Raw genomic sequence first — 25,044 nt, 5'->3', positions numbered from 1 at the left:
GCAGGGCATCTGCACGAGTCCTGCCCCAGGTGACTCGTGCCAGGCTGGTGGCGCGTCCTTGGTCAGGGCAGGGGACCCTGCGCCCCCAGCCCAGTGCAGCAGTGCTGGCTGGTGGACTTTGAGGATTAAGCCACTGCAGTTCCCTTCCGACGAGCCTCGCTTCTTTCTGAATCAGTTAAAATCTTGTGATTGATTTTATTTCTTCCTCCGCTTAACATCAGGGGATGGAGGGATGCTGGTGAGACCCCAGAGCGTGCTGACCCCGGGCGGGCAGGAAGGAGGGATCTGTTCTCTGTAGGCTGCTCTTGCTCCCCGTGCCCGGCACTCCTCCGTAACTGTTTTGCTCTACAGCAACAGGTAGTAAAAGCTTTTAACGAGCCCTTATCTCCCCGGGGCTGCTCCCGGGGCTGGAGCAAGGCTTCGCTCCCCTGCTCCCACGGCAGCAGGGCCAAGGGCCGAGCGGCTCTGCTGGTGCCCAAATGTTTGCTCAACGGCAGAGCGGGGCCGGTGGGAGGGTTAAACCTCCAAGACAAAGTGGTTAATGATGCCGAACAGCTGTAGCCATTAAATTCCTTACAAAAGGCAGATTTAATCTATTACGTCTTTATCTTTTCGCGGCTCCCCTGCTGGAAGCCTTTAGCGTGTTGGCTCGTCCTTTAGCCGGGTTTGTAGGCTGTGAGACATCCTCAGCTCTGCTGTCCTCTGCCTAATGCTAAAACTGTCCTCGGCCCCAGGCTAAAAGAAAGAAGAATCGGGCATTTGGGTGTGCTTGGAGAGCAAGAAATAAGCCCCAGGAGTTTTAGAAGTGTCTCCTTCCCTCTGCTCACCCTCTCCTTTTGTCCAGCCAAGCTGTCTCTACCGGCCCTGCTGGATTCGGTGGTGTGGGAGGTGGGGACGGGGCTGGGTGTGCTGCAGGATGTTGCTGAAGTCTCGGGGAACACCTTGAACCACTACGAGAGACCTGTCTGCCTCTTCCCTCCCCCGGCCCTGGTGATGCTGCAGCACGGTTCTCCTTCCTGTGCTGATTTTCAGTGACACAGCTGAATTTTGGTATTTCCAGGAGGACTCCGGATGGAGAGGGGCAGCCGATGGGGGCTGCGTGTGAGAAGCTGTTGCCCCTACGCAAAAAGCCCTGGGCCTGAGGGTCTCTGATGCTCATAATCAAAGCCTTTGAAGGAGAACCTGCTTAAAAATACCGCAGCACCCGGCACAGGAGGTCCCTGGCGGCTGAGAAGCTGCCGTCGGTCTGCAGCAATGCGTGAGAACACTGGAATTAAGAAGCATTGCTCTCATCCTTTAGCCTGTCTCGCAGCTCTGCTGGCTGCGCCGTGCTCTGTTGTGGGGTTTCATTGTGCTTCCACCGTGGGTTCCTTGCTCAGGCCTCCCCCTTCCCCGAGGAATACGACGAGGGTCCGGAGGGCTGCATCCAGCCCTGCCTTTGATTCTCCGTCAGTCCCTGGCTGGTTTTGCTCCTTAATTCTTGCCGGTTACGTTTTGCCTTCGTGCTGCTGGTCCTCCAGCCTCTCCCAGCAGGTCTCCGGCAGGCGCCGCAGGCAGGTTGAGCTCCCCGCAGTGCTCCTGTGCCCAGCTGGGGTCTGGGTGGGGTGCTGGGGTCTGGGCACAGCGCCTGTGCTGAAGCTGTGGCTCGCAGGAACTCCTTCATTTGTGCCTTTTCTGGGTCACTGCGGGAGATAAATCCCCCAGGGGTGAAACCCTCGCGGGCTGCGCGTCAGCTCGCCGTAGCGGTGTGCCCACGTGCGCTCCCGGTGCCGTTAACCACATTATTCCTTCCGTCCCCGTCCGCCTGATGTCCTCTCTGCTTTGGGATCGTTGCGCTGAATAGGATAACGAGGCTTAATTGCCTTCATCTCTTCTACCTCAAGGCTTTGCTGGGCTTGGAAACCTCTGCCCAGCTTTGGGATGAGGCTGCGGGTGGGCTCCTGCCCCCTGGGGGGGCCCGGGACGGCCAGCAGCTAACGGGTGACCCAGCCAGGGGCTGGTGGGCAGCTGCTCGGCCCCGCCTGGAAGCCTTCTGCTGCCTCCTGGCCAAAGGATGATCGGAGAAAGGGGTCTGGAGAGCCAGGGCTGTAAATCTGTCCTGGAAATCCCATCTCGATTGAATATTTTTTTTATTTCCTTGTCAGCCAGAGCCAGGGTTTGTTTTTCCTGGCTGCGGAGCAAATCAATAAAGCTGCACGTGACGGGGGGAACGTTCCTTGGATTTAAAACAAATCGCGTCTCCGGAGCTTTTTCAGAGCCTTTCTCCCGGGCTGGCAGGTGCTCCACGGAGGGGACACGCGTGGCTGAGTCCTCCCCAGTCGTGCCTGGGTGTTTTGTACCTGGGCTGGGGCTCTCCAGGCTCTTTGCAGCTGCATTCATGGTTTTAACAGCAGTAAAGGCTGAGGAGCCTGATGTGGTGGAGCTGAGAGCGGCGCGTGGTGGCAGTAGGGGCCGGATCCTGCTCACCCTCTCGTGGCTGCGCCGTGCTCCTGCCCCTCGTCCACGCCTTTACCCCCGGTGGGGTCCGGGTGTGCCGCTGGCCTCCTGGGCAGGCGCAGCGAGCAGAGAGATGTTCGCAGGCTCTCTTTTTTCAGAATGCAGCCTGGGATCGGGCACTTTGCGCAGAGAATTTTCAGCTATTTTTGGCGAGCTCTCTTGGGAAGGACTTGAGAGCTCCGAGAGCCGCGGGGCGTTCTCCCCTTTCACACCGGCGCTGGCTGCGGCTGGGCTCACCATGTGCCCGTGCGAGTCACGTCGCGGGGGGGGGGACCTGGGCATCGGGTGGTGGTGGCGAGCTGCAGGAGGGGAAGGCAAAGACCTCTGTGCGTGCATGCACGTTACTTAAAATGGTCGCTTTTGGGGCTAAAAGTCAGCTGGATGGGATCTTTCCTGGGCCGCTAGGTACCCTTGTGGCACGTACGTGGAGAGGAAGCGGCCGTGAGGACGGGGGTCCCATCTGTGGGTGCTGGGGACCCCTTCCCTCTGCCGGTCGTTAGCACAGCTCTCCCCTCCGATTTACCCACGTTTTTAACGGGTTAATTGTCTCCCGAGGCAGTGAAAATGTGCCGGGGCTTGTTGCCGGTGCTAATTTATAATCAGGATAAAAGTTCCTCTTATGCAATTTGATTTCTCCGAGACATGCCCAGCGCAAGTTCCCGTTCTTAATGTGCCTTTTCCTGTTCATTTGCGACTCCTAGAAAGCTAATTAGCTGCACATCCTCATTGCTGTGGTAGGTAGAGGCTTTTCCTTTGGAATATTAAGCAGAGGACGTGCTCGTATGCGTATTTTCTGGCTTATTAAATTTGGGGGCATGGGACTGAAGTGCTGTGACTGTCCTGTGGCCTTGGCTTTGTGTCAGGGTGCTGCTGCGCCTGGGTGGTTTGCAGTTCAGCTAAAAAAAATGTGCAGAAGTGGGGTTAGTGGGCTGCCCACGGAGCCTCCCGGGCTCTAAAAATTGGTGGAGATGCTAAAAAAAAATGTCAGGCTCCTCTCCTTGCTGTGACGAGGCCGCTCCTCTGCGTGCTGCCTGCTGTTGGACTGGGTCTGGAAGGCTCAGGGAGGGCGGCTGGAACCCTCCGTGCCCCTTTTTGGGGACTGTGGAGAGAAGCATCATCTCCACCACCTGCAGGACTTGCTCCTGCAACATTCGTGTGCTTGGTTTTGAACACCTGAACGAGGCCCCGACCGTCTGTGGGCACGGCGAGCGCCACGGGCTGTTCCGCAATCTTCAAATCCGCCTTGGAACGTGCTCCTGGCAGAACCCAAATTCATGCCTCTGCTGTGAAATGTAAACCTGCCATTAAAACGACAGGAGAGGAGAGGAAGGTTACAATCGGCTGGGTGGCGAACTGTCAGGGGGAGGAAGGCTGCTTTCATGCAGCTTGTGGAAAATATATGTGCGTGCATCGATAAACGCAGCCCCGTGGCAGCTTGCTATCAGAGCAAACCGTGACTCACCCGCATTTACTTGACGTGCTGCCTGCTTTGGAGACGAGCTGCCAAGAGTCAATTCGGTGCCTCTTCTGCCTGGGCCTCCCCCGAGAGGCCGCCGGGGCGATGCCCGCGGGTGCCGGCGTGCCGCCGCCTCGCGACGTGCTCCTGCTTTGAGCCAGGAGCACGGAGGTGCTGCGGGGGGGGGGGGATTTCTCTTCCCTTTGCGCAGCCGGATCGAGAGATGTGCCTTCACGCCCTCCTGCTGCACGGCCCCAGCCTGGCAGCGAGCAGCTCTTCCAACCGCTTGGTTTAACCCCGCGTCCTTGGGCTGAGGGCCGCATCCAGCTCCGCTGGGGGCCTGGCAGCTGCAGGATGAGGGATGCTGCCACGCAGCACGCGCTCCTCCTGGCTTCCAGCTGTGTGGGGTGGCTGCTGCCTGCATCCTGCTGCCCGGAGCTCGGTAAAACAGGCGTGCCAACAGGCGTCCACGGCTAATCCGGCGGCGCGTCGTGCCTCGTTCGTAGCCTGATGGCTCCACTGGAAAGGGGTGCGCTGCTGGAGAACTGGGGGGGAGAAATGGCTTGGTTATTTCTGCTCAGCCAGCCCGAGGCTCCTCTCGTGGTGTTTTGAGCACACGGATGGCTCTCTGCTCCTCTCCTCTCCAGGCTCGGGGCTGCAGAGGGCTGTGAGGCTGCTGGGGCCGTGCGCGCTGTCCCCCGGCGGTGCCTTGGGATGTGTTGTGGTTGGGGTGTGGAAATCCACATGGTGTGTTCCTGTCTCCTATCATGCTCTAATTATCAGCGAGATGGTGACAGGGCCGTGATGTTAATCTGCTGTCCTCGGGCCTCGCAGCTAATGCAAACTGAAGAACTGACTGCAGGAGTCTGCTCCTACTTGGAGGCTGTTTGCGGGCTGACGGAGGCATCTCGCTGCTGGCTTACGTTCTGCGTGCTCTCCTTTATGGCCTGTCACGGCTTTATAGGTGAGGTAAATACAGCACGTATAAATAAATGACACTTAACGAGCGTTCAGATTGCAGGGAACAAGACGCAGCCAGGAGGGGAGCAGCACTGCGGGGATTTACAGCCCGGTGTGGCTGCCGATGGAGCGCCCTGCTGGAAGCGCGCTGCCTTCTGCGGCAGTGCTGCCTTCTGCCAGGCTCGGTGACACCCTGCACAAGGGCTCCGGCCTGTGTCACCCCTCCTGGAAGCCGTCCGTGGCCTTTGGTAGGAGCACAGGGGGTGGCTCAGCAACGCGGCGTGGCCAATGCTGCACCCACGTGTGCCGGATCGTCCCCGCGGGACCGCGCGTGCCGGGGATGGCGAAGGAGCGACCGACGGCTGGCAGAGCCCGGGGTGATGAACAGCCTCCAGGTTCGGAGCGTCCTCGTGGTTTTGGCTGCTGCTCTGGGCTACTCTTGTCTGCCCGGAACTGGGTTAGGAAAAACAAGGCTGGCTCACGCGGTCGTGCTGTGTTCGTTTCCCTCCTCAAAATGCAGAGCTGGGGTTTGTGTTTTTTGGTCAGCCCGGGGATGGGCGAGGTGGCCTCAGGAGTGGATCCTGTGGGTTTTGGCAGAATAAATAGAGGAGGGAAGACGGAGGTGGTGTCCCTGCTCCTGCTAATGTGGATGCTGCCCCGATTTATCAGCAGGGAGCACAAAGAGGGGAGAGATGCTGGGCACCAGCCCTGCTGTGTTAGCTCCGTGCTGGCAGCAGCGCCTCCGCGCCTTGGAGGGGAGAGGGCTGGCTTCAGAGCTCGATGTCTGGGCTGAAAGTTGTCTTGGTTGGAATCCAGCTCCTGAACGCCCTACCCTCGAACACAGAGGACGAGTGCTGCTCGCTGGCAGGTTTTTGGGGAATCAGCAAGTTCCCCAGCTCAGAACTCAGCTGTGCCCCGCGGGACCAGCCCTGGGGCTCAGCGCTGGGCTTGACTTGTTCTGAGCTCCAAGAAAGGGAAATTGGTTAGCTGCTCGGTGGTGGTAATTAGGAAGTGCCTCGTCCCTCATTACGCCTCTCTTCTGTAATGAATTAACAAATTAATTGGACTCGCTGAAGGCAATGAAGGGCCTCCCCTGTGGGTTTATTGCGCTGGGCTTCAGGAAGGTGTGTCGGGCTCCCCCGGCTCTGCCCGGCCTCCCGCAGGCGCTCGGAGCGGGTAGCAGCGCAGCCCAGGAGACACGCCGTGCTGGTAGCTGATGCAGCGTGCGAGACCCGCGCAAAGGAAAACAGAGCAGAAAGCCTGGCCTTGGAAGTGAGCCTGCTGCGGGCTCCGTCCCTGGAGGCTGCGCCGGTGCCGCTGGGCTCAGGCACGATGGTGCGGGGAGAAGAAGGGGCAGGTCCGAGGAGCGGTGCTTCCCCGTCCCTTTACCAGGGATTTCTGCTGGTAATTGAGAGCCTGGAGGAAATGGGGTTTGAACGTGGTGTAACTGAGCAGTGCTGCACAGCCTCTCGTTGTCGGGGAAGCGATCGATGGCGAGCCGAGCCGCTCTCCCTCCCCGTTTCTCGTGGGCTCTGCCGGCCGCATCTGATGCGTGTCCAGCTTTGGCACGCTGTGGATGTGTCACCTCTCGGTCCCTGAAGGATCCCAGTTCCTTCATCCTTCACCCGTGGGCTTCTCTCTGTGGGCAGAACCGCCCTGCAGGGCTGGGCTGATGCCTGGCACCCCTCAGCTTGTGTCGGTCAGGGGGAGCAGGGCTGGTGGCCGCTGCCTTCCCCCTCCCGGGGCTCCTGGCCTCGCAGCAGCAGCCTCCCCCCCTCTTTGTTCGCTTTTCCCCCCGTTAATTCAATCTGCACTGTTAGCAAATCATTCCCGAGAAGTTATTGTGTAAAAAATGAGCTGTTAATTGAAGTTTTGTTTGCTTTTTCTCTTACTGTTGCAAAAAGCCTTGCATAATAAGGACTGTAAAAATCCGTGTTGCCACGTTACAGACATCGAGGTGGGGAGGGGGCAGGGAGGGAGGAGAGATGCGAAGCTGCTCTCCATTAGACTTTAATAAGCATGTGGAGAAAAAGCTCTTGTTAATCCCCTTGGAGGTTTAAAGGTTTATTGCTAACAATTAAAATCTCATATTGTAGCTCTGACTCGGTGCCACGAACCTCTCCGCTGCGTCCTGCCGGGCGCACCACGCGTGTCTGCGTGGTGCTGGTGGGCAGAGCTGTCCCCGGGGGGAGATTCCTGCTCCCGGGGGGAGTTTCCTGCTCCCAAGGGAAATTCCTGCTCCCTTCCTGCTCCCGAGGGGAGATTCCTGCTCCTGGGGGAGGTTCCTGCTCGGGCTGGCCACGAGGCTGCCTCTGCCCGGTGAGGTTCCTCCCAGCAAGCGACTGGAAGCGTGGGTTCGTCCCACCTGGTTTTGGTGGCAGCGCTCGCCCTGGTTGGAGCCAAAGGACTTTGAGGACAGCCTGTTGTATTCTTATTTTTATTTATTTTTCGTTCTGAGCGGCTGTTTGGGAGGAGGGGGGGTGCCATCCCCTCCCCCTGCTGTCCCCTCCGCTGTCCTGGGGCAGGAGGTGGGCGCACAGCATCTGAGGCTGGCGTGCTCGCGCAGCCGGTGCTCTGCTAGGTGAATTTACGGGCGGGGGTTGAAGGCTTCTCGAAGCTCCTCGGGGGACAGGGGACTGTAAAAAGCAAAGAAGGGTTTCATGCCACCAGAGGTGGGCCTTGCTCGTTTAGCAAGCTGTTTTCTGCTAGATTGCAGGGAAGAGGCGAAAATATTTGTGCGCCCTCGTTTTTGTAACGACAGAGGTTACCCAAACCGCCTCCCTTCGGCCGCGCACAACGTCCCCGTTACAAAACGAGGAGTTTCGTAACGAACCTCCCGGCTTCCCTCTGCGCCTTGGGAATCGCGTGCACGGCCCCGCTCCCAGGCACGGGCTGCAGCCCTCGCCCCGAGCCCAGCGCCGCTCCCAGGCCGGGTGCCAGCAACATTCCTGCTTCCTCCCGCAAAGCCTGAAGCCCCGGACACGCCGAAGAGGAAAATATCTGTACCCTTGGCTTTAATACGAACGTCTCTTTGGCTAAAAAGATGGGTTTTACAGGTTTTACTGCTGGCAGCCCACCTGGCTGGGGTGCTGCGGGGCCGCCCCACGGCATGCTCTGACCGTCGCCACCTTCCCGCTGACACAGGAGGAGGAGGAGGATGGATTCTCGCGGTGCACCAGCGGAGGCCGGTGATGAAAGCTGCTGTTGGCAACTGAGAAAAATTATGAGTTATCGAAGCGGCTGATAATTAGCAGAGAATAAAATGTGCTTGCAGTGATATCCCGGTTACAGATAAACCAATACCCGCCTGCCTTGCTCCCAGTTTTTAGGGGAAAGTTTGGGTGTCGCGCTGCTTCTAGCTGAGCAGCGCCTCCCGGCTCGGTGGTACCGGCTCACCAAACGCTCCTGGAGCAAACCCGATGTGCAAACGCTGATTTTTGTGTGCGTGTGTGCCTGCGGACAACCCTCTCCTCTCCAATTCCCGCAGCAGTGCTGCCATAGCTACGGGCTGGCTGCGGCAGGCGCGGCTGCTGGGCCGTGGGAGGACGCGGTGCCGGAGGAGCCAGATGGAAGATGCTCTGCGTGGGAAGAGGGAGCCCCGGGCCTCCCCCCGCGCCGGCTGCCGCGGCTCCGGGAAGTGTTTTGGTGAGCCTGGCACGAGGCAGCAGGGATGGGGTCGGTGCTGATCCTGCAGCCCAGCTCCCGAAACGGCCCCGGGGAGCGCTGCGGGGTCAGACCCTCGGGGCATGGTCCAGGTTTTTTATTTGAGGCTGAAAGCGTCGATCTGCTCGGGTTCAGCCCCGTGCTCTCCTGTTACAGAGCAAGCTGGCGGTGCTGGGTTTCCCTGGGGAAGCTGCTGGCGGTGCTGGGTTTCCATGGGGGCTCCAACTTAAAGCCAGGAGCGCGGTGTGAGGCCTGGGAAAAGCCCTGGAAGGAAAAGCCCTGGAAGGAAAAGCCGTTCCCTTCCAGCCCTGGTGGTGAGGCGAGGAAGGCTGACTGCGGTAACTCCATCTCCCTCGAGGAGCGGCTCGTCTGGGTTGGTTTTGGGTCGCTGTGCCCGATAGGCTCTGAGGCTGTGCTGGGCACCTCGGGGCCATCTGACCACGTTTTGGGGACGTGCCTGGAGGCAGGCAGGCTCCTGGCAGCTCCAAATCCCAGCCCCAGGCACGTCCCAGCCGCCGGCAGCGCCCGTCCCCAGTTGCCTTGAGGTCTGCGCGGGGCGCGTCGTGGTTTTTAAGGAGCTGCGGCTCAGCGTTTGTCCTGGCACGACGCTGAGACGGGGATCGATGCAGCCAGGTGGCCGTCAGCTTAATTAGTTATTAATGCAGGTTTAAATGAGCAGGGCTCTGCGGAGCGTGGGCGGCGAGCGGGACTGCCGCAGGTGCTGCGCCCCGTGGTGGCACAGCCCTGGGGACACCTCGGGGTGACTTTGGGAGCGGTGTGACCGGCTGATGTCCCATCAGATGAGCATCGATGGGTGCTGAGGGAGGGCTGGGGGTGCAGCCACCCCCGGGAATTCACCCCGTGTTAGCTTTCAGTGGGCTGTGAGCGGGTGCTGTGAGTGGGACGGGGATTCTGCGCCCCGCCAGCTGAGCTCCCCTGGAAGTTCCCTCTCTGATAACCGAGCACTCTCTGAGGGCGCCGTTGTCCTTTCTACCTGCCCCTATTTCATGTTTCTCACTACAGATCCTTTAATCTGCCTAAGAGAAGGTGGAGACGTGTGGCTCTGCTGCTGCACAGCCTTTGTCTCGTTCCCAGTGCTGTGCAGGAGCAGCGAAGCCGAGCGAGCGCGAGGTGCGGGCAGGATGTGACCGCCCTGTGTCCATCGTGGCTGCAGATGTGCCGGGTCTCCCCGTCCCCTCCCGGCTCCCCGCCCCGCTTTGTTCCTCTCCTTTTATCGCTTTCTGGTCTCCGCTCTGTTACCACTTTCTCTCTTTTAATAAGCGTGAAATGAGAGCCTCCGGGCACCGTCACGGCGTGGCTCATTGCTGCCTCGTATTTCCCTCTCCGTGTTAGCCCCTGGACGAGCTCGGAGCGTTATTTATTTACGAAACGAGGCTTTCCCCCTGAAACGCTTTCTGCTGTTAGCCGATGGGCTGTGGGCTTTGTCTCCTCTGGCTTGGTGGAGCCTGCTGCAGGACTGCCAGGATGCTTTTGGGCAAAAAGCCAGGATGAGAGCGGAGTAGAGGTGCTGTGGCTCCGACCCTCCCCGAGCTGTGGCTCCGACCCTCCCCGAGCTGTGCGCCGCGGCAGCACCTTCGCGGTGGGCACTCAGTGATCCGCACACAGCCGGAGCATCGGCGCTCGTCGCCCCGAGTTCTTTATTCATTTATTCTCGCCCGTCGGGTGGGGAAGAGCAGCTTGTTTCTGAAAGGTGCCGCTCGCTCATTCCTCCTTCGGCTCCAATTCAGCCCAGCCCGCAGCTCGTGCAGGAGGCCGGCTTGGCAGCGAGCGGGGAGAGCCTCCTTCCAGGAGGATGAGTCCTGCGCTCAGGTCTCCAGCGGGGGCGGCTTTTTGTTCCTGGGGGCCAGGAGCCGGAGCCTGGGCTGGCTTCCCCCAGGTCTCTGCTGCTGAGGCCACCTCTGGGACTTGCTGTGCTCCATCCCGAGCACCTACGTGCAGCCCCGCAGGAGCGCTGGGCTGGCCCTAGCACAGACAGACGCGCGCAGGCCTGTTTCTTGTCTTTCAGGGAGAGGCCCTTGCCCAAATATCTCGGTTTTACAGCTGGCTGCTTTGCTCCCACTTTGAAGTGCGTCCCTGTTTGGTGCTGCTGACCGGATCGGTAGCGAGACGTGCTCAGCCTTCGTCAAACTGCAGGGGAAGGGCTGCGGAATGGCGAGGGCAGCGGCACCGCTTTGTTCTCCAAAGCTCCACCGCCAGCTCCACCTCGTGAGGGGATCCCTGCACCCACCGACTGCTCCCCCAGGGGAAAACACCTCCTGATTTAAACCCCGGGGTGTCAAAGCACCCCGTCTGTAGGAGTGGCGGGGTGGAGGCAGTGTGGGAGGAACGGGCAGGGCCGTGAAAGCTCCGGGTGAGCGATCCTGGATCCTGGAGCCATCGGTAACGGCGGCTCTGGGGGGTGTTTGACCAGAGAAAATCAATTCCCTGGTGCCTGCTGTGTCACCCGGGGTGCCGACAGGAGAGGGGCATGTCTCCGTACTAATTAATTCAGGATTGCTCTGGCTTTTTGATGACAAAAGCACGTTCTGCCTCTTTAGACAAGTGCTGCATGCGGTGGGGTTTTCTTTGCCGTCTGCAAGGATGCTTCTTTTTTAAAAAAAGAACTATTTTTTTTTAAAGGGGCTGTGAAAATCTTAACGACCTTCCTGCTGTAGCTCCGCAAACAGAAGCGAGCGCGGGGGGGGACTCCCTTGTCCCAGAATAGTTTTCCTCCAAGCTCTCCAGGTCTTCCTGTCCAAGTCTCTCGTTGCATCAGGCTTTCTGAAATAATCAGCCCCCGTGGTTATTTCAGTTAATACTAATTAGTGGCACGAACTAATTAATGCGGGTTGACTTTCCTCTCCTCTTCCTGATGCGTTTTTAAGCCGCTGACACGTTCCAATTAAGGGACTCACGCAGGGACCGGGCTGAAATGACTCAGAGCAATCGCGGCTGGAGTAAATCGCGCGCCTGGCGGAAGGTCACCGACGCTCTTCCAAAAGGATGGAGCTGGGTGTTGGTGCCCGCCAGCGGGGAGGTGACTTAACCTTACGGGGGAAATCCGAAATGCCTTCCAGTTGGCCTCCGTTTCGGCCTTAAGCACATCCCTGGGGACCCCGCTGGGGACGGCGTGGTGTGCCGAGAGCGCGGCACGGAGCTGGGGGAGGCTTTCTGCAGGGCTGCGAACTGGGGGGCAAGTGGGCTCGGCCTCGGTAGGAGCCTGCTTGATTCCAGCAGCAGCTGTGGGATGGTAAGAGAGGTCGTGCTGCATGCTGCCAGCCTGCTTGGGCTCGTACGAGAGATCTCTCTCCCCCTTTGCTGGGTTTTTGTAACGCTCAGAGCCCTGCAGGCTCTGGCCGTGCCCCTCTGTGCCAAGACCCAAGGAGAGGCAGCTGCCCTTGGGCTGGGGGAAGCCACGAATCTGGTGGCGACAAAGCGTGCAGAGCTGCTGCCACGGGGCTTGCAGCTCTGACGAGATGCCTCTCCTTGTGTCTCCTCAGGTTGGTGTGCTGTTGGTATTTCCTCAGGAGCAAGAGCAGGCTGCCGGGGTGCCCGCAGCAGGATGTGCCCACCAGCTTTCATTCCTGGTCTCTTCCCGTCCTACCCCAGCTGGGTCGTGATGCTGAAATTCCCGTCTTTTTTCTCGGTGCCCAGCATCCAGGTTTTGCTGCATGAAGCCCGTATTTCAGTATCGCAGCTCCTCCAGCTGCTGAGACGAGCCGCGTGGTTCCTCCCCGGGCAGCCTCTCCCTTCACCCCGTGCAGGTGCTGGGTTAAGGGAGGTGAAAGCTCCCTGATTAAACTGCAGGAGAGAGCAGGCAGCAGATCCGTCATGAGTATTAACGGCGCTGGTCAGACGATATTATGCAAACGATGGGAGAAGAGGCGGTTTAGTTATTCATCTTTAACCTTTAGTTTTGTTTAACGTGACCTTACCCGACGAGTCTCCCGTTACTGCCGCTGGCTGGTCGGGGCACGGCCGATTGTTCTGCTGCCAGCAGCTCAGCCCGCGGTGCTGGCCGGTGACACCGGGCACGATCCAGATACCTGTACCTGGTGGCGATGTCCCAGCCCTGCCAGGGGTCGGGAACTTGGGGCTCCAGTGGGGTGGAGCAGCCCGGGGGCACCCAGCACCGCGGATCTTCCCGCTGCGTGTCCCGGCGCCGCGGGGAGGACAGAGGTTGGTGTCCTCCAGGTTTCCTTTGGCCGATGCAGTTGGAGGCTCTGGCACGTCCTGGAGTCACAGCAGGTTCTTGTGAGCCGTGCCCAGGCTGGCAGGGATTGCTCGTGGGGCGCCTCTCGCTGCGGGGTGCTGCTCGGTTCCCTGCAGACGTTGCACGTAGCTGGGCAGCGTTGGTTTTGGCCGTTCCGCTCTGTTTTCTTGGGATTACGAATGGCACAGGAACATATTCCAAATGAGAAGGAAGTTCATGGGCCCCTCCGGCCAGGTTCACTGAAATAACACCGTGGTTGCGCGCGTAACGTCTGATCGTGGCGTTCCCTGGGGCTGGGGGAAGGCTGACGTGGGGAAAGCCTCAATTTGTCTCTTGCATTGCAGGGTTTCAGCGGACCCCCCCACGCGGCATTTGCCTTGAGCTACGACCCACGAGCGGCGAAGGAGAAATACGAGCACGACCCTGCCTCTCGCCTGGACTACGAGAGCGAGTTGTCCATCCGGATAGGTAGAGCTGGGCACCGTCCAGGCAAGCATCCTGTCATATACCACCCGCGGAGCGCGCGGGGGAAAATACCCGCGTTGGGCTGGCACCTAGGCTGTGACGTATGTGATTGGAATTAGATCGGCTCTGACACGTGCATGCGGAGGGCACCTCCTCTTCCCTCTCTGGATCTGTCCCTGTGCTGGCTCTCGTTCCAGGAATCGCTACTTCTGTTCCTCCTCCTGTTCTCCAAACCACCTGCACGTCTGTCTGTGCCCGTGGATTATTGATGATTAGCGATCTCGTTCGGCAGGGAAATGAAATCATCAGCCTATCGCCAAAGAAGTTTATCTGGAGCGTGGGTGCAGCGAGCAATAACCCTGCCCTCTCCGAGTGGTGCCACCCTGAAGCTGCCCCGTAACGCGGACCCGCGGGGGCCCTCCCCAGTTAGAGATGAGGACTGGCCATCGTGCCATCGCTCCTTATTTTTAGAGGTTAATAGAATTTTAGCTGCCAAAGCGTGGAATATAAAATATCCTGGTGGCGGCGATCTCTGCAGACAGCTTTTAAAGCAGGAACTTCTTACCCGAGGTGGTGGCGCCTTGTCGGGTGCCCCAGCCCCAGGCTGTGCGTGCGGGGTGGTGGCGGCCAGCTGCCTGCCTCCTCTCCTGCTGCTTAATGGCAGCTTTTCTGTAGGCAAGGAAAGCGTAATTTAGTGAATTAATCTCACTGCTCCTCTGCTTTTCCTTGGCTGGAGAGAAACTAAAATAGCAGCTTACGATATCTCGAGTATAATTGGGAGCAGATTGAGATGAAGAAATGATCCTTGTTCTCGCGAAGAACGGAGCAGCCAGGCTCTGTTATTTAACTGCGTTGCTTAATTGCACGTTTCATAAAATGCTTCGAATCCTCAGGATTCTTCAGGAGCTGGAACATCAGCCTGGAGTTTTCCAAAGGGATGAAAGGAAGTTTCGTGCTAGACTCAGCGGGCTTCAGGTCCGTGATGTCTCGTAGCTCCTGGGACAAGCTCAAGCTTGCAGGCTGCTCTAGCCCCGCAGTCTGTAAGATTTGCAGGTTGTGGTTTTGTAAGGTGGAGCTTCACACCCCAGGTGCAATTTAATTTTATTCTTCAAGAAAAAAGTAGAAAGCCCTGCGATTTTTCAGCAGGCTGAGCTGCCGGGTTTTATGCTTTCTTCGCTCATGGTTGCAAACAATAACCGTGCAAATGGTTTTGAGAACAGAAAGTTTCCATTAGGCTCAGTTGTTTTTCCTCTCTCTGGGGAAACGGCATTAAGAATCTACAATATGTTAATTCTGTTATTGTCTCTTGTTATTCTTTTGCTTACCGAAATGAAGTCGGTGTTTTCACGAGGCGCGTCAGGCCTTCCAAGCTTTCCCCAGCGCTGGGCTCTGCTTGGCTGCGCTCTTGGGAATGCCTGGGGAACATCATGGGTATTTTCCAAGCCTAATGGGTACTGACTGGAACGTTTCATACTTAATCACTCTTGAATCATTGACCCTTGCTTCATATTTACACGTTTTAAAATCGCTAAAGCTGCGAAAACAAAACAGGGGAAAAAAAATCCCAAAGCTGCATCGCTTTGCGGTCGTCTTTTCTGCCTGGGGATGAGGAGAGGAGCGGGGGGACCGCTGCTGAAGCGAGGGGAGGAAGCACAAAAACGCAGCTCCCCGGAGCCCTGCGTGCCTTTGCCGGAGGTTTGGACGAATGGAACTTGGCTGTGAAAGAGCAGAAGCGACCGTGCGGTCGTGCCTGGGTAGTGGGATCCTCGTAGCTGCGGAGGGAAACCAGCAAGCGAGAAGGTTTGGTTTACACCTGTAGAAAGGGAGGTGGAGGACACGCAGTGGTTAGATCTGTCCCTCATCCATTCTTCTGGGAGAAAAAAAATAATAATCATGCTGCTTTTTGTCTCAGCAGCGGGGGGGGGGGGGCTCTGTTCCCCCCCATCACTTGAATCCCTTGGTTTGCCATCGCGTGCAGGGAGCGGGGAAGCACAGCAGGGACCGGGCTGGGCTGGGCGCCTGCTCTCTCCCTGCGCTCTGCGGACGCGTGGCCGGGGCTGTTCCTCTCCTCCGGTCTCTCATCCTCCCCGGGGTGCTGTCCTGCGGCGGGGCAGAGCGGGGGGCGTCCTTCCCACCCCACTGCAGGCACTGATGCGACCCTAAAAGGGATTTTATGGGAGGTGCTGGGGGCTGACTTCTCCTGGGTGCGCGGACTAAAGCATGTGTCCGCGCGGAATGGAGTATAGGCGGATTTGGCGTGGATTGCGGTGAAAATGTGCGTCTAGACACGGTATTTAGTGACTGGGGTCACCGCTAGGCTTCCGTTACTACAGACCAAAGGGAACCCAGCCTTGTCTTTGCTCTACCCGGCTAGGAAGCGGACACAATCTGTGTTTTTCTCCCACCCTTGGCACAGTCTGCGATAAAGGAGAGGCGGGTTTGTTTCGTGACCGCTGCGCGGAGAGGGAAGGGGGCCGTGCTGCCCGTGGTGGGGTGCTGTGAGCTGCCCCCACCCCACAGCCTCACCCAGGGCTCGGCCATCCCGGCACCCTTGGGTCTGCTAAATTGGGGGGGGGGGGGAAATCTTTGAGCAGGGTCACCAACGGCTGCGGTTTCCTGGTGACTCTGCAGGGCCCGGCGTCTGCGTCCGGCTCGGTGCGTGGTGTGCCAGCGCAGTTCTCAGAAAGGATTTACATGCGGCATCGCACCTCGCAATCCGAGCCGTGACTCACGCTTCCCCAGGCTGGATATTGAACAGCGAGGCACGCTGCTTCCCCGGCGTCCTGGCGCGGAGTGATTCACCTCGCTCCAAACCAGATTACGGAGCCGGGTGGGAGGGCGGCGATGTTCCCAGCCAGCCTCCTTCGCTCTCGCTTTAATATTCCTGCTGCCGTACCGCAGCTGAGAGGTCTCCTGCGTCCGAGGGATGCTTTCTAGGCGCGTCGTGGCGGAGGAGGTTACAGCAAAGTGACTGGCAAGTGCCTGGGGTGAAAGCAAAATGCTAAATCTCACGGCACCAAGGGGCTGGGAGCGCCTGCAGCCATCGCCCGCTCCGGGGCACGGCGGTGCACGGCCGCGGTGCGCGTCTGGCTCCAAGCACGGTTCAGTCCCGAGTATTCAGGGGTAACAATATTTGTTTTAGTGACTCGGCTGACTTCTGGAAGGGCGAGATCTAGGAAGCGGCACTGTGGTGCTCCTGCACAGATGTTCAGTAAGTAAATCCAGATGGGAAGAGTAGCCGGGGAAGAAAAAAAGGCTGGTGTTGGAAATAGTGTCATTAAGAAAGGAAATTTCATTAAGTGTCTTACTTGAATGAGCCGTGCTGTTTGGGGACACCACGGACAAGCCTTGCTACCTATCATCTGTATTTTTTTCCTTACATTTGAGCTGCGGTGCTGTGCAGGCCTCTCCGGCCAAGGCTCCCGTGGTGTTTTGGCTGGGGAGGCTCTCGGGTAGGGCAGGCGGGTGTGCTGGGGGCACCTCCAGCGCCAGCCCCAGCGCTGCCCCCAGACCCCCTGTTCTGGGCCCGTTTCAGCAGCATCACCCAGCCTCTGCTCTTAATTTTCTGCCTCCTTTCTGAGGCTGTCGTTTTGTCCGCTTCTGTTTCATTTTTTCCCCTGCAAAGGGGATTATCGCGTACCGGGGCTGCCGCCGACTGTCGGAGAGAAGCAGCAGACCTCGTCCGTGCGTCTCTTTCATCAGGGCGCAGGCAGTTAAAATCCCGTAATGATGTAATAAACTCCTGATGAAAGGAAGGAGAGGAGCTGTTGAGATAAAAGAAGAGCCAAAACCTCTTAGAGAGCAATAAAAAGAGAGGACCTGAGCTGAATTGTTGAACTGTACGATGCAGCAGGCAGCAGCGCGGGTGTTGCTTGCCTCTGTCATCTCATCGTGTCCCTCCAGCCGGAAAATCCCCTCTTTGTCCCTCTTTGCCCCGTTCCCTCTGAAACTGTGGCAGGTTTGTGCAGCGCTGGCTCGGGGAGCGGCAGCTGGTGCCTTTTCCACTGCCTTTAGGGGCTGTTCTCTGCTGCGCAGCTGGCGGGGAAGCCTCCGTTTACCCAGCTGGGATACAGCGAGGCATTTCAGAGAACCGGAGCTTGGTGTGCCGTGGGGATAGCGTCCTGGCAGAGGCTTTGCAGAACCCAGCAGGAAAGGGGTCCCGGCCCCACAGAGCCCTCTGCTTTCGCCCTCCTGCCCACCAAGCTCCAGCCCTGGCGCCGAGGGGCAGAACTCACCCACGGGAGCCCCCCGTGCCCCTGGTGGGGGCGATTTGCAGCTGTAAATTCCCCGTGATTTTCCTCCTCGTCCCCTCCTCCCGGAGCAGGAGCAGGGGCCGTGAAGGAGCGCTGCCGTACGAACCTCTCCGGCCGTGGAGCCCGCCGTGATTCATCGCCGTAACGAGCCGGAGCCTCGTGTGTGCAGCCGAGGGGTTCATTGAAGTCCTTACGACTTCTCCTACGCGGGGATCCTTCTGCAAAATGGGCCGGCCACCGGTTTTAGGCGGTCCCGCTGCATCTGTACTGACCTTGACACGCTCACACCGCGCTTGGCTTTGGCGCTCCGAAGGCATCCAGGCATTTTGCACGTTAACAGCCGGCCTTGATGAGGAGCGCCTCTGGCTACGTCCGTATTGATTTTAGAAACCTCCTCGTGCCCCTTTCTGCCGCGTTTTGAGCGGTTACCGGCTATCCTTGTCAGGCTGGGCTCTGGGCTTGGTTTTTATGGTCGTGACCAAATGCGGATTTATACGCACAGAGCTCCGGAATTACAGAAACTGGGAGCACGCAGTGCCTCGAGCTGATAAACGGCCTCCTTCAAACGTAGGCTCGCGCCCCTGGTATCCTGGTCAGGACCTGGCTCTCCTTTACGGAGCCTGTTTTCACCCGTCAGTTATCAGTTAGGATGATCAGTTACTAACAGGGAGGAGGAGGAGGAAAGCCAGCCTGCAGCAACGCCAGCAAAGCGGCTCCCAAATTCCTTGGGTGGTTTCCTTTTTTTTTTAGGTTCTCTTGGGGTGGTGCTGGGTCTTCAACGAGCTCAGCCGCCCTTCGAGGCGGAGAAGTCTTCAGCTGGAGCTGGGAGGTTGTCAAAGGTTTGGGCCCTTGAGGAACAGCTGCTCCGAGTAAGGCTGGGGTTTGGGAGCTTTGTCCTTTGCTTTGTTCCCAGTTGAGCAGAGCTGTGATGTGCGTGAGAGCTGCTGGTGGGCGCGGACGGCTGCTTTCTTCTCCCATCGAGGCGTTAGCAGAGGACATCTGCGTGTGAAATGTGCTCCTGGCATCTTGCGCCACTGCCTGCCATCCCACACGAGTGGTGCCTTTCGTGGCTTCTCGTTAGCACGTCCTTATTTCCTGGGCTGCATCCAACGCTTCCCCAAGTGAAGCGTGTCCAGAAGGGCTCAGCCTCGCTCCCGGCTGCTGTTTCGGTCTCCCCAGCTACCGGAGTCGCTGGAGAGCTACGGCGATATTTCCACCATCTCTAAGGCGAGACCTTGGGGAGCTCTCAGCCCCCGTGAGCGATGGAGCAGGTGGATGAGGACGGCACAAACTGAGCTTGCTCAGCATCAGGTTTGTGCTGGCACTGATGGGTTTTGTGCCCTGTAGGTGCTGTGCCGTGCCGCAGTGCCCCGTGCATCCTGCGCGGCCGCGGAAGGGGCCAGCTGAGGACGGGAAGGCTTTCGTCGGTGAGGCGCCTTTTCCTGTGAACCTCTCATCCCGCCTGTATCAACACAGGCACGGATTTAAGAGTGCGAGGATGTGGCTTTCCTGCTCTCCTGTTTGCTCTGCAGCCCAGCTGTCTCTGAGCTGAGAACGAGGAGTTCTCAGGCGCTGCAGCCTGCGTGCGCAGCCCTGCTCGGGCTTCAGGTAGTGCCAGGGACCGCGCGGCCGCTGCTCCGTGCTTGCTGCTCGGCTCTTGTTCCATTTAAGCACGATCTGTTCATCCAGGAGACTTACTAAAGCCTGCCGAGTGAGGTGCTGGGTAGGACCCGTGCCCTGAGATCAGCCCTGTCAGCCAGCGGAGGAGCTTTCTGTGGTGCTTAGGGCTCGTAATCGCGGGAGTCATTTCCCAAATTGAGCCTCGTTGCCTCTGTGCAACGTTATCCAGGAGCTTTAATTTCCTGGCCACACCTGACAATCTGTCACCTCTTTTCACTCGATTTTTAATGCTGCATCCCTATGAAGTAGGTTGTTCAGCCTCATCTCCATGCTCAGCCTGGTGATTTAGCTCTGGCAGCTCGGACAAGCGTGCGCACGCGTGCGTGAGCGCGGTGCCGGTGTGGGCTCTGGTGCTGTAACGGGTCCTCGAGCTATAAATCTCCTGACCTAGCGAGGTAACAGGGCCCTAGGACGTCCCTCGAGGAACATTTCCAGCACTTGTCTTCCCAGAGTGGTCATCCTGGGGCTTGGAAGCTGCCTGGAGAGCTGGAATCCCCCCTCAGCCCTGGTTGGGGCTGGGATTGGCACAAGTGGTGCTTGGGAGAGCACCGCCGTTCCCCTGCAGCTGCCTCCAAGAAACCCTTAAATCTCGAGGTTTATTAAACTGAGCTGAACCAGCAATCAGCGTCATTGCCTCCGGAGTGGATGGTTTTTTTTTGGCTTCATTGAATAAGCACAATAATTCATTTATTTTCTTGATACGGTTCTTCAGTTGAGTGGGGACAGGCGTGATTCTCATTCACCCTGAGGACGCTTTTGGGGAGTGGAATGGAAATCAGCATCTCCAGCAGTCGCCGCGTGCTGCAGCAGGAGAAAGAAACACCAGGGCACGTACCATGGAGTGTACAAAGGGAAGGGAATAAATTACGTCAGGAAATGGGTTGTTCCCCCCCCATTAAAACTTCATGGTTTTAAGGATAAGTGTATAACAACATGGCACAGCTGCCTCGCCAGGGATGCTGCGTCTTCAAGGGAGTAAAAGCGCGCGGCGTGGGGTCTGTAACTGGGGGGGGGGATTTGGACAATCCCAAAGCCTGCGAGGAGCTGAAGCAGTCCCCAGCCCCCTGTGTGTGTATTTATAGGCAGTGTGCCGCTCTGCTGAGCGGATCTTACACCTCCAGGTGACCGGCACGCTCCGCAGTGTGACCGCAGCGGGGTCTATTTCTAGGAGAGCCTGTGCTGCTTTGGGATTTTGAACTGCTGTGCCTGCTGCTTGGGGGTGCTGGGCGCTTCCAGTCTCTGCTTTGCTTCAAGCCAGCTCTGAGCAAACACAAACCTCTCCGAAATCCGAATGATGATTCTCTGGGTGCACAAAGGGGCACGGGGGAACACGGATTTTTATGGCATTAAAGCCTGCAGCACTTGTGCGAGGCTTTTTGGCTCTGCAAGGCTGCACAAACGTGTCCTGATCCTCTGAGAGACGCCCAGAGGTCCGGCAGGCACCCCCGCGTGCCGGCTGAGGCTGGGGACTGGGTGCTGGGATGCCTTCGTGGGGCTGAACCCGTGACCCTTTGGAATTGAGGAGGAATTGAGGCTTTGGCCCCATTTCTGATTTGCAGCTGGCGGCTGGGGAGGCTTTGGCGCATTTCTTTTGAGGGCAGCGGGTTTGTTTTCCTAACTGTGGCAGTCCTCGTGTGATTTGTGGTGCTGATTTTTCTTCCCCTCCCATCTGATTTCAATTCCAGCACGTTTCCATTTCAGGCCTGAGACAGTCATTTATGCCCAGGCTCTCCGTGCAGCCCTCTCCGTGTGGTATATGGCACAGGATGACGGAACGCGCCTGTTCCCTAAAAATCCATGTTTTGTTTCCTCCCCCCCAGGAAGCTTTCCCAGCTACAGCATTGATTGCTCTGATAAACACCACGCTCATGCCGTAATTGCTCTCCGGGGTGGTGGAACCAGCCCTGAGCTTGCTGGCCCCGCAGCACCTCGTGGGGTTGGCTCCCTTTGTTGGCAGCCTCGCAGGGGAGGGCGCAGCCGAGAGGTAATCCTTCACCGCGGAGCGCTCAGCTCGTAAGAAACGGCAAAAAAGTGCCAAAAAAGAAGTTTGTTTGCCCAGGTGGAGTCGTCTCACCCGACGGCCACGTGCAGAGGTGCAGCAGCACTGCCCCGGATCTCCGGTGTCCTTTGGGGGGCTCCCTGCAGCTCCTGGGGCGCGGGGGTGCTGGGGATGGGGCTGCGGGCACGGGGTGCCTGCCCCGCCACGCTCCCGAGGAGGATCAGGGCTGTCCTCCGGGCACATCGTGGCGGCGTGTGCTCCCCTGGCACCTGTGAGCGCAGCACCCTGGTGCGGGGTGCTGGACGGTTGCTGCAATTTCCTCCTTTTTTTTGGTGAATTTTGACAGCCGCTGCAGGCGCACGTGGGAGTTGGGGAATGAAGGTGACCAAAGAGGCTTGGCAGCGGGATCTTCAGCGTCTGCTGGAATTTTTTATGGGTACATCTGTTTGCACAGCTGGAACATCCAGCGTGTGCTGCATGCAAACACACAGCGTGTGCACCGTACGGACCTGGCTGGCTTCCTTATTTTTAGCTTGCAGCCCTGGGAAAAATAGCTTCCCGAGCCATTGTAATGGAACTTCATCTTTAACCTGTCCGTATCTGCTTTCGGGGACTTGATACTTAGATGTTAATTAGTGCTTGCGGTATGCACGAAGTGCATGAATATATTAGATGGGGGTTTCATTATTAATGTGCTTTTACAAGCATAATGTTTGGTACTAAAAAGCCTCCGTGGCTGTTTAACCGAGCAGTGCCAGGCGAGGTTGGGCCTTCAGACTTCTCAGCTCCTCGGAGGGCTTTGGATTTCTCCAGGCAGAGCGGGTCGGGTTGACCACAGGGGTGGGCCAGCATTGACCAGGGGCTTTCACTGCCTCTCGGACAAAGATGCGTGGAGACACGCTGAATAGATGTCAGCTGGAGGATTAGAGCACTCGAACGATGTTTTTTGAAGAAGACTCCGATGTTAGTCGTGCTATGCAAATCCCAGAGCTGCTGCAGCGCAGCCATCACCTAGCGCACGCCTGTCTTCAGTGACATCGGGGTGACTTTGGCACTATCAATATTTTCGATGTTATTTTTAGTGCCTGTGCATCCCGACAGGCTGGCGAGGAGACAGCTGGCTCTGCGGGCTACCCTGGGAAGCGGCGTTGCAAGCAGCAGAAGGGGCCGTGCAGCGGAGCCGCGCTCCTCCCGGGGGGACCCGCTCCTGGAGCGGCCCCTGGGGTGCAGGAGGACGCCGGTCCTGGGGTGGTGCTGGGCTGCGGAGCCGTGCGGGAAGGAGATATTTGGGTCTTTGCATATCGGGGTTTTTACCATTAAAATCCCGGGCTGCTGTTCCGCAGCTGTTTTGTCCCTGCCCCTGCGAAAGGAGTGCCTCGGGCGCCCGGGTGCGCGCCTCCGTCCCAGGGGTGCCTGGCGAGGGGCTGGCGCAGGAGCTGCAGCAGGATGGCGGGGTGATTTGTAAGTATTCCAAAAGCTCTGCGAGGGGCAGAGGTAAGGGGCTGCCCTCCTTTGGGTCTTGCACTGCGCCGAGCCCCTGCTGCTCACGCCTGGAAGGTGCGAGCTGCGGCTGAGGCTTTGTCGGCAGCCGGACCTCTGCCCTGGTTCTGTTTCGTCTGAGTTTGCTGGCGTCTGAAGGGAGCGAGCTCCTGCGGTGCTTTTCCAAGGAGGGAACCCTACCAGCAGAGCTTTCCCTCTCATCTTGCCCCTTCTCAAAAGCAGAAAGGCTCTGAAGCAGTCGCCCTGCCCCGGATCTCTGCCCAGGGACCCGGGCAACCTCGTGCCCGGTGGCCATGGCCCCGTCCTTGCCCAGCCTGGGGCAGGTCTGTGCGGGAGTTCTCTGTTGTGCCGGGTGAGCTGCCGAATAAATAACCCCAATTAGCGAGCGTCTTCCTGCTTTTTAAATGGGCTCTGCTGGGCTGAAATGACTTCTAGTTTCAAGCTGTGCCTGCCTAATGGCTTAGCTGCGTAGCCACCCTGCCCATTGCCTGATGCCCTTCTCAGCGGTCTGTTTTAAATGAGAGCTTTATTTCATCCCCGTGTGGGGTGCAAGCGGCGTTCAGCCCGGCTGGGCGGGTGATTGTTGGCCTCCTGGTTGTTTTTCTTCGTGTTCTCTGGTTTTTGGTGCTGGAGGAGGCTGCTCCCAGCTAGGGCAAGAGCAGAGGGAGCAGTGCCGTCCTCGCCTCGCCGCCCCCCGTTTGGAGACTGCACCCTGAATTTCTCCGCCTCTGTTCCCGTGCCAAATAGCTGCAGCAGAGAGCTCAAGTGATGCTTTTCCCTTTTTCTTTCTTTATTATTTTTTTTATTCAGTGGGCCACGGAAGCAGGAGGGCTGTTGGGGCTGGAACAGCCCCAGCACCTCGAGCAGGAGCCAAGCCGCGTGCTGGCAGCAGCCTGCGAGGGAGGCCCAACGCTGCTGGGGCGGGCGCAGGATGCGGCCCCTCCTGCAGCATCCAGGCCCCCCATGCCCCCAGCTCCTCCCCTCTCTGCTGCTTAATCCCGACTTGGATGCCGAAGGCCATGGGTTAAGGTTTGTCCTAGGAAATGTATTTTAAAAAATCTAGATATTCTTCTTTCTGGCTGAAAACACCCCGCTGCTTTCCAGGCTTGGTGCAGCGCCGCTCAGCAGCAGAGCTGTGCCAGCGCGGCGTTTTCAGGCACCGTCCTGCCACCGGTTGGTGCTCGCCCCTTCTGGATGCGGTTCCCTGTTCAAGTGGTGCCTGTGCACGGCGTGTGCCTCCCTTTGCTGCCGCAGGGCTTTGGCACTCAGCTGCTGGGGAGCTCCGGAGGACGAAAAAACCCTTTTTTCCCCCCTTTTTTTAAGGCTCGGCAGTTTCTCATCTCTTTTTCTTGCAAGCTCCAAAGAAGCCTCTATTTTTTTTGAACCGTGTTTCTCTGCGAGCCCACGAGCTGCAGCCTGTTGGTTGCCATCTGTGTCTCGGCACGGCAGCAGGCTGCTCGCCCCCGGCCCCCTTGTGCCCTCCGCACCCTCCGCACGTGCCGCTCGGCCCCGGGGCAGCTGCGGCGACGAAGCAAAGCGGCGGCTGCTCCTCTTCAAAGCCCCGGCACGGATCTGCCACAGCAGATGGTGCGAACCGCCTCAAAGTCATTACGGAATCGCACTGAATCTGCAATTACGTGTAATTAAAGTGCTGCTTATTTATTGATTTTGCTGCCAACGGGTGGCTCCTCTTTGTTAGCGAGGGGATCCGGCCGGGCGCTGCGGCGGGGTTGTTTCCCTGCAAGCAGAAGGCGGCACTTTGTGGCATCTGCAGGCAGAGCTCGGCTTTAGAAGCAGTCGCCGAGGCGCTTTCTGTGCTCTTTCTGCCCAGGCGTGTCCCTTGCGTGCACGTGGGGACTGTCCCCTGTGCCACATCCCAGGGTTTGTGCTCCCGGAGCTGGTGGCTCGGTGCGGCCCCAGCCTCGGCTACACCGGGGGCAGGGAGCGAGCTGGGAAAATGCAGGTTGTAGGGCGAAATTTTTTTAGTTGTTTCGTTCCCCAGGTGCACCCCAGCAGCCTTGCGAGAGCGTGGCGAGGTGTCTGAGAAATTCGGCTCTTAAAATGCCAGTAGCGACAGAGTCCTGTTCGTGCGGGAACCAGCAGTACCTTTGACTTGAAGCAGGAGTTGGCTGCTTCGTGCTGTTTTTTTTATAGAAATGCAGAAGAAAGCTCCTGAAAATGGTCCCTTATGGAAACACTAGAGGAGAATTTATGGATTTTTTTGCCTTTGTGCACTTCCCAGCTACGTTTCCGCAGCGCAGTGGAGGAAGGAAGGAAGGAAGGAGGCCCGCTGCGGGTCTGCAGAGTCATCCTCAGCTTCCTCACCCCAGGCTGGGACACGTGGGTTTGCTTTGGATTC

The 25,044-nt window shown here is 58.3% G+C and overlaps 1 protein-coding gene across 1 annotated transcript in view; it reads left to right on the top strand.

Moving 5' to 3' along the window:
* The window catches only part of SLC39A11 (solute carrier family 39 member 11), a 75,628-nt gene that overhangs the window by 8,494 nt on the left and 42,090 nt on the right, over window positions 1–25,044 (top strand). The window contains exon 3 of the mRNA XM_035342538.1: window positions 13,133–13,256. Within this exon, the coding sequence (XP_035198429.1) occupies window positions 13,133–13,256 (124 nt within the window). The remainder of the gene's footprint in view (window positions 1–13,132; window positions 13,257–25,044) is intronic.

The sequence above is a fragment of the Oxyura jamaicensis genome, chromosome 18 (genome assembly GCF_011077185.1).
Source record: "Oxyura jamaicensis isolate SHBP4307 breed ruddy duck chromosome 18, BPBGC_Ojam_1.0, whole genome shotgun sequence".
Lineage (NCBI taxonomy): Eukaryota > Metazoa > Chordata > Aves > Anseriformes > Anatidae > Oxyura > Oxyura jamaicensis.
This window is presented reverse-complemented; position numbering and strand designations above follow the sequence as displayed.